Source organism: Mycetomoellerius zeteki, unplaced genomic scaffold (genome assembly GCF_001594055.1).
Source record: "Mycetomoellerius zeteki isolate Tzet28-1 unplaced genomic scaffold, Tzet1.0 scaffold106, whole genome shotgun sequence".
Classification (NCBI taxonomy): domain Eukaryota; kingdom Metazoa; phylum Arthropoda; class Insecta; order Hymenoptera; family Formicidae; genus Mycetomoellerius; species Mycetomoellerius zeteki.
In genome coordinates, this window is record NW_017255975.1 from 3,828,386 (window position 1) to 3,836,449 (window position 8,064).

At 34.5% G+C, this 8,064-nt stretch overlaps 2 protein-coding genes across 5 annotated transcripts; both read left to right on the top strand.

Annotated features, from left to right (window-relative positions):
* The first annotated feature begins 644 nt into the window (after positions 1-644).
* Positions 645-3,760, top strand: LOC108723042 (adenosine kinase). 4 transcript variants are annotated; one of them, XM_018448511.1, is made up of 6 exons: positions 645-729; positions 1,177-1,376; positions 2,255-2,428; positions 2,520-2,790; positions 2,992-3,261; positions 3,349-3,760. In XM_018448511.1, the coding sequence occupies exons 1-6, from the start codon at positions 655-657 to the stop codon at positions 3,547-3,549; spliced, it is 1,191 nt and encodes a 396-aa protein (XP_018304013.1). In that variant the 5' UTR covers positions 645-654; the 3' UTR covers positions 3,550-3,760. The 4 variants fall into 4 exon arrangements, with proteins under 4 accessions (XP_018304013.1, XP_018304027.1, XP_018304033.1 ...); XM_018448525.1 differs by having other exon boundaries at positions 659-1,043; positions 1,145-1,376; XM_018448531.1 differs by having other exon boundaries at positions 659-1,043.
* Positions 3,761-5,581: 1,821 nt separating this feature from the next.
* betaggt-I (geranylgeranyl transferase type-1 subunit beta) lies at positions 5,582-7,650 on the top strand. The gene is made up of 3 exons (XM_018448459.1): positions 5,582-6,614; positions 6,769-7,138; positions 7,237-7,650. Exons 1-3 carry the CDS (start codon positions 6,081-6,083, stop codon positions 7,356-7,358), a joined length of 1,026 nt encoding a protein of 341 aa, XP_018303961.1. The 5' UTR covers positions 5,582-6,080; the 3' UTR covers positions 7,359-7,650.
* The last annotated feature ends 414 nt before the right edge of the window (positions 7,651-8,064 follow it).

Sequence of the window (8,064 nt, forward strand, 5' to 3'; positions counted from 1 at the left end):
ACACTGGGTGCATTCAGTACCACGACCGCTCACTGAGCGCTCAGTGAGCTCTTGTATCTGTTTGGTCTATATTTTTAGTTCTAACGGAATATACCAATAATGCCTGATTTATGCTTCGGTCTTAACCCTAAAATCCTAAAATTCAGCCAATGAAATACAGATTTCCGTTAGGATCAATTAAGACTGGCAGCTCTATTGGCTGAATTTTAAGATTTTAGAATTAAGACCGAAGCATAAACCAAGCATTAGATGCAAGCGCTCACTAAGCGCTCAGTGAGCGGTTGTAGTACTGAATGCACCCACTGAATGCACCCAATGTATACTACAAGTAAGAGTAAGAAATTGACCAATCACAGTCGATTATTCTTCTCATATTCGACTGTGATTGGTCAATTTCTTACTCTTACTTCTTAAACCAAGCTTACTTCGCATATTGTAGACGACGCTTAAAATACATAGGTAATAGAAACTAGGAATAACAGATTTCAACCTATCAGAAACCGTATATTCTGATAAACACGATTTCTGATAGGTTAAAATCTGTTATTCTCCGTTTCTAATGGCTGTGTTTTACAATTGTGCATCAGCTTTATTCTCTGTTCTTGATTGCAGCCCCTCATTGCTCCTCAAGCGTGTCATGAAAAAGGCCAGAGGATGGCCATTCTCAAGTTTCTTTCTGTGTACGGGAATAATTTAGGTTATGGTGAGAAATGTGACATACACGGTAGAGTAAGTTGCTAACGGACAAGGCGCAATGTGACTGCCGAAATGAATGGAGCAAGATCGATGTGCACGTTTAAGTTGCGCGATTGTTTTCGACGTATTGTCACGAGGAAGAGAGAATATTTCAGGCGGAGCGATCGTCCACTCGGTTGTCTTTTATAGCTCACAATTTTAGCGCTTTGTATCTTGTTCAATTCGGCGATAACTTTATTAGTGTGTTCCTCGCGATGACGGTCTGTGCTTTCCTAATTTCCGTGTAGCTATAATTATTCTCTAATTATTCAGCAAATTAGGATGATTCGAAATATTCTGCCGACCTTGTAAGTAGTTTACTATCGATTGACATGTGTGTTTTCATTTTTATAAGATTAGCTTCCATTTACTCATTAATGTTTTGTATCTTGACATGCCATGTTGGAAGCTACATTTGAAACTCGCTGTTTGATACAAAAGATGGTGGAGAAGATCCCACTGCGGAAGACCATCGCTCGATTGGACTTTCCAGCGATCATAGCCTTTGGCAATCCTCTGCTGGATATTCTTGTGATACTGAAGAATGATGAGCTGATTAAGAAGTACAATCTTAAGATAGACGGCGAAACAGAGTTGTGCGAGAAGAAGCTGCAAGAGTTAATTACGGATTTGCCACCAGAGTTAATAAATACATTTATTAGAACACAGATGTTTGCACTGTATATAAATTTTAATTTTTGGTAACATTTTAATTTCAATTTGTTGTCATGTATGTCCAGAATACGTTTAATCAGGATATATATATATATACTTTTATGTTTTCATTCAAAAAATTATTTTAACAAAATACTGGAGTTAAAGTATATGTAGTATTTGTTTATAATGGTGAACAAGCACAATTTAACAGATTTACATTTATGTATGTCTATATTAATCATGTAATGTGAAAAACTATATATAGAGCTTTTTCCAGCAGCAGACACATCGATATAGAAATCATTCTCTTTCAATATTTAATAAGAAACAAAGACAGAATAATTCTTGTGTCGATATGTTTGTTGTTGGAAAGTTTCCATACAGTTGCAAGCATCAATGTTTCTTTAAGCTTTTATTTGTATGTACAATTTATAAAAAATATATATATACAGGATGGCTACTAAGTACTCTGAAAAATTTTAAGGAGTGATTCCTCACACACATTTAAAACGAAAAAAAAAAATACAGAATGTTAAAATTGAAGGAAAAATTTTATTTTTTTGAAATTTCGGGAATTGAGTTATTTTGATGAAACTTTAAACATATACAAAGTTTCATTTAAATAATTTGAGTGGTTTTCAAAATTTTTAGAAAACGATTTTTTTTAAATTTTGACATCCTGTATCTTTGAAACTAAGCTCAGATATATAGTATTAAGTTTTTGTTTTGAATTTGTGAGGAATCACCCCTTAAGATCACATCTTAAAATCTTTTAAAATACTTAGTAGCTATTCTATATACAAACATATATTCAATTTTTATTAAGTATGAAAAATTTATATATTATTTATATGTTATACAGGATAGAACAATATACAAATCCCGGAGGATCTGCGCAGAATACATTGAGAATCTTGCAGTGGCTCTGTGACGAGACCCATGAGTCCCAAATTAGTATCTTCTGTGGAGGTCTCGGAAATGATCAAAGAGGTTCGATCTTAGAAAAATTAGTTCGACTTGCAGGAGTGGACGCAAGGTTGGTAATATACGTAAGAAGCATTATTAAGTATTTTACATAATAAATATAACAAATCTACAATTGTATAATATTATAATTGTTTTATTAGATACGCCGTACATCCGACTTTGCCTACCGGATTATGCGTTTCTCTTGTGTATGAAACGTCCCGCAGTCTTGTCGCTAATCTTGGCGCAGCTGGTGTATATACGTTGGATGATCTTAAAAAGGCCAATTTGCAATTAGATAATATTAAAATAATTTACATCGAAGGCTATTTCGTAACGCACAGTTTAGATGTGGCTAAAGAACTGGTTAAGCGGGCGCAGGAGAAGAATATTATTGTAGCGTTCAATCTTAATTCTTTTTATATATTCCAGGTATGTGAGAGAGATATAAAATATTATTAATATTAAATAACAATATAATCAGCATAACATATGAGGCTTGTATCAAATTAATACCAATTAATTTAATTATTGATTTTTTTATGTGAATTGAAATATAACAAATATTATATTTGTTTTTTATTTAATAATATAAATTATTTGTTTACTTGAGTTTTTTTAATGCTTTTGAAGGATCATCAAGCGGCCATTTGCGAAATGGTCGGTCACGCTAAGATCGTATTTGGCAACGCGAGGGAAATGATCGCGCTAGCTCAGGCATTGAACGTGAAATACGACGACGTTGCTGATATACCTTTTCTATTGAATAGCTTAAAAAGAATTACGATGGACGTTTCTAGCGCAAATAGTAAGGACTGGTTGGCCGACGATGGTATATTCATCATGACGCGTGGTGGATGTGCGCCAGCGATTATCGTATGGGGCAGAGGACAATCCGTTCAGGTTTGTTTCGATCAAGAGAACAAATAAAAACAATCGAAAGAGACTGGCGTCGAAAGTTCAATTCTTTCGTATATTTGTTACATTCAGGTGCAGCCCATTGTGCCTAAGACACCTATTGTGGACACAACAGGCGCCGGCGATGCCCTGGTGGCTGGCTTCCTAGCCGGCGTCTTGGCCCACTGGGATCCGAAGAGTTGCCTAGAATTAGGATGCAAAGTTGCGTCTTGCATGACAACCAGACTCGGCGTCACGCTGCCAAGCGACATGCCTCCCGATTTTCTGCCATAACGATTTGATCTCTCTAGGACGCTAATGACTCGTTACCTGATAACGTAATTGCACACGGTTATTTATTGCCTGAAAGTTCTATTAGCGAATTATTGACTGTTAGAAAGATAACTAGCATTCCTCGTCGATGTTACGTCCACATTCCATTAAGGGGATCCTAAAGTCGTCTGTTTTACCGCAATAATTTTATGATTGAACGTAATAATTTTCATAGAACGATATCGCATATATTACTTTTACAGATTTTGGAAATCCTTCTCCAGAATTAAAAAATATTGATATGTATGGAATTTATATCGATAATAAGTTTGAAATTGATATTTTTTTTCCCATTTTTAGTGCTAAATAGCGTCTAGAGCTGTCGAGACAACATTTATTTGATATAAAAGTTCTGCAATCTGTATTTACGAAATTGAAGCCTACAGACTATTAGTAGATTACATAAAGAAATAACGTCGAATTTTTAGACTTCTAGTTTTAAGAATTAGAAAAAGATGAAGAATAAATTGAACTGAGAATAAAGTTAATCTACACTGGTAGAAACGGGTATTAGATATCTAATTCTATACACTATCGTTCTATGAAAATTTATGTATGTGTGTGTGTATGTGTATGTGTGTGCGACATTGATGTAGTAGTATATAAAAATGTGTCGATGTGTCGCATTTTATCGGTAAACGATGTTGTCGAAATTCGGCCTTCAGTTTAAGATCCCCTTAAGCCAGCGGCATGATGTATGTTTTCTTGTTTAATTGCTTTCATTTTAGTAAATTATTAGAAATTATGCATTCTGTGTGGTGCAATTCTAGTAATCTACTAGAACGTGAACAATTCATCAAGAAAACATGCATCGTGTGCCGCTGGTTTCAGATATTTATTTGATATTATTTAATAGTAGAGAGATGCGCGCGCGTGTTACATCGCGAAGTTATATTTAAGAAAATTTTATTTATTAAAGACCACCGTCGCGTTGAACTCGAGTCGTCAGACCATACATTTCTAAATGCAGCAATTGTATTATTATTATTATTATTATTGATACAAAGTAATAGGGAGAAATATTAGAGGTTTCCCTTGATAATCGTTGCCACTATAGATCTGTAGTTTATCTACCTGATGTTGCAATGTCCAGAAATGTGTAACAGAGTTTGTAATTAACATTTATATAATAAGTTTCCCTTTCTATTTTTTTATTACAAAGTATAGAGTAATGTGTCAATGTTGATTGTCATACATATATATATATATATATATAGAGATATATATGTACAAATATATGCAAGGAAATGTTATAGAAAGTATTCATATTCATTTTATTTTGATCTTTCATCTTTTTTTTTATGATATTCCTTGTCAACTTCCTGTGAAAAAAAGATATTGGGATGTCTTCCTTTTTCTATTGTGTCAGTTTTCAATCTTTATTTAGGTTCACCTTGATCAAACTCCGTTTAATTTAATCTGCGATTAATTCGACCGGCAGAATTAAAAGATAAAATTTCTATACATTTCTTAATGTTTTCTCGATATATTAATAGAATTAAACATAATTCTATTAATATTAATTTAATAGTTTTATTTTCTAAAGTAGTGCTAATTAAGTTAATCGGAGTTTGGTCAAAGTTCTAATATCCATTTTTACCAAAATGTAGAATAATCTGGGTTCAATTTGCTCTATCTTTTTTTAATTCTTATAATTCGAAAAAGATAACAAGTTAAATCAAGAATGAAATTAATTTACATTAAATTAATCTAAATTTTTTAAATCTCTTGGTAGAAACGGGCATAAGTTAGAAATTATGTAATTATAAATTTTGCTTCAATTTTGTCAGAGATGATCAGGGAGAAGTCTGAACTAAGTCATTGTATCAATAATATTACATTATATCAATTTTTAATCATCGTTTTTAGACCCATTTTTTTCAAAAAAGTTTTTTAATTGGTGTACATTGATGCAATAAGTTAGTGAGATAAACCATTTATTTTACTCCAATTTATTGCTTAATGTATATTACTTCAGAATTTTCTTTAAAAAAAAAAAACAGACCTAGGCAATTACATTTTATGAACATAGCACGGAACAGAATCAAAGATTGTGGACGTTACCTGCCGGAAATATCCGATTACATAGTCATGGTACACGTTTTATGCACAGAGGCGCCAGCAGATGGATACCATTTAAAATGTGGACACGTCGGTCAGGCTACTCCCTGATTCTGGAGTTCATTTACGCCTGTTTACGCTTGTTTACACGACGATTGTAACGCACTTTTTCTGTCGTCAATCTGACTACGGCGTGTAAAGGAAGCGGATGACATGTATCGCCCAGGCGTGAAGATTCACGATGCATCGGCGCATTTCCGGGAGTTCTGACGAGCGGGGACAGGAAACGAGAGGCGTGTCAACTGACAGGAATTACATATATGATTTGTCATCAAGTTCGCACAACGACAACGACAGGTTACCGCGTTTCTTGAGGCGTGCCGCGTGTCGGTTTAGACTAAGGTTTTAATCAACTACATCGAGATCTCATCATGACGCCGCGACTAGTGCGAGAGAAGCACGTCAAGTATTTCCTAAGGTTACTACACATCATGCCTAGCAACCTGACAGATTTCGACTCTACCAGACCAATGATAGCGTACTTTGCATTCTCTGGTCTGGATCTACTGAACTCACTGGATGAGATCGGCGAGCAGGCCAAGTCTGAGGCGATCGACTGGATTTATGGGCTCCAGGTCGAAAGAGCCGGTCCGCGTTCCGGCTTTCAGTCGTCTACAACGATACCGAAGGATGTACCCGAGTATCAATATGGTCATTTAGCGATGACTTACACTAGCTTGGTAACCCTTTTGATTCTTAACGACGATCTCAGTAGAGTTGATAGACAATCCATTATCGAGGGGGTCCGAGCCTGTCAGAATCCCGACGGATCTTTCACGGCCATGGTTACGGGATGTGAGAGCGACATGAGATTCCTCTATTGTGCCTCTTGTGTTTCTGCAATTTTAGATGATTGGTCAGGTGTGGATATCCCAAGAGCTATTGACTATATTTTACGAAGCATTGTAAGCTTTCACTTAAATTATTATTATTATTGTTACTTATTTTTATCTATCATTATATTATTATTCATTGATATTGATTTATAGACATTATTATCTTTACCTTCCTTTTTGCTAGTTGCTATATAACAGATGTATCACATTATAATAATTACAGTCGTATGACGGCGGTATTGGGCAAGGACCAGGTCTTGAATCTCATGGAGGCTCCACGTTCTGTGCCGTAGCGAGTTTGTTTCTGATGAGAGAACATATTAACATACTGGAAGTATTGACACGGGATCGTTTAGCTCGGTTAAAGCGTTGGTGCCTTATGAGACAGGATGGTGGATTTAATGGAAGGCCTGGAAAACCGTCCGACACGTGTTATAGTTTCTGGGTTGGTGCTACGCTCGAGCTGCTGGAGTTCCTCAATTTTTCAGACGCTGAAGAAAACAAAACGTTTATCCTTAACACACAAGACACTCTCGTTGGAGGATTGGCCAAATTTGACAATACTCGGCCGGATCCTTTACATACATATTTAGGTAAATGTGAGATCTACACGTCTTAAATTTTAAATTTACACTAAAAATTTAAATTTACACGTCTTAACGCAAGTACACGTATATGACTTCTTTAACAGGTTTGTGTGGCTTAAGTCTTTTGAGACAGCCTGGTTTGTGTTCGATAAACCCCGAACTTAACATTTCTCAACGAGCTTACGAGCATCTACAACGGATTCATAAAAAGTGGCGGAGTGAATGACTTCGGTGCATAAACATTCGAGGGACTAATAATCATATCAGAAACGCACAGTACTTATTATGTCAGATCGGACACTCACATTCGATCGTAACTCTCGTTCGCATTTCATCGCATTCTCTGTGCTAAAATTCGCATTCTAAAGATGTCAATTAATAATGCAACAATAATCACCATATGGACAGGAATGTTTCGTTTTGTATATTATTTAGGGCTGTTTGTTGAATGCTTGTTATAAGTACATATATGTAAAATATATGTATTAAAACATAGATATTATATATAGTTACATTGATAGAAAAGGAATATTAATAAAAACGATTTAGCTTACTCTTTGTAATTTGTGTTTATTTATTCCGGATATTTAAATGTTATTAATAATCCTATTAATATTTATTCAGTTCAGGGAAATGACGATCCCATATTATGTTGTCTCTATTATATATTTTCTAATTGCTTACCATAAATTGATATAATTAACATATTCTTTGCATAAAATTACATTCGAAAATTAAAATTTAGTAAATATTTATAACGAATATATATAACATTTCTTCTTCTTTCCCTGGATGGCTTCCGATCTCTCCAAACATATAACATTTAAATAGCATTTTTATTTAATAAAAAAAAGTCAAGTTGTGTGAAATATGAACAAAAATATACTTGCTGTACGAGAAATATAATATACACAATCTTTAAATATTCTTTT

Bases quoted from the DNA above. Each gene is read 5' to 3' on its own strand.
- betaggt-I (XM_018448459.1), top strand. From the start codon at position 6,081: ATGACGCCGCGACTAGTGCGAGAGAAGCACGTCAAGTATTTCCTAAGG. The intron at 6,615-6,768 runs GTAAGCTTTCAC...TAATAATTACAG, and splicing joins ACTATATTTTACGAAGCATT to TCGTATGACGGCGGTATTGG. The intron at 7,139-7,236 runs GTAAATGTGAGA...CTTCTTTAACAG, and splicing joins TCCTTTACATACATATTTAG to GTTTGTGTGGCTTAAGTCTT.
- LOC108723042 (XM_018448511.1), top strand. From the start codon at position 655: ATGGCCATTCTCAAGTTTCTTTCTGTGTACGGGAATAATTTAGGTTAT. The intron at 1,377-2,254 runs GTTAATAAATAC...TATGTTATACAG, and splicing joins ATTACGGATTTGCCACCAGA to GATAGAACAATATACAAATC. The intron at 2,429-2,519 runs GTTGGTAATATA...TTGTTTTATTAG, and splicing joins CTTGCAGGAGTGGACGCAAG to ATACGCCGTACATCCGACTT.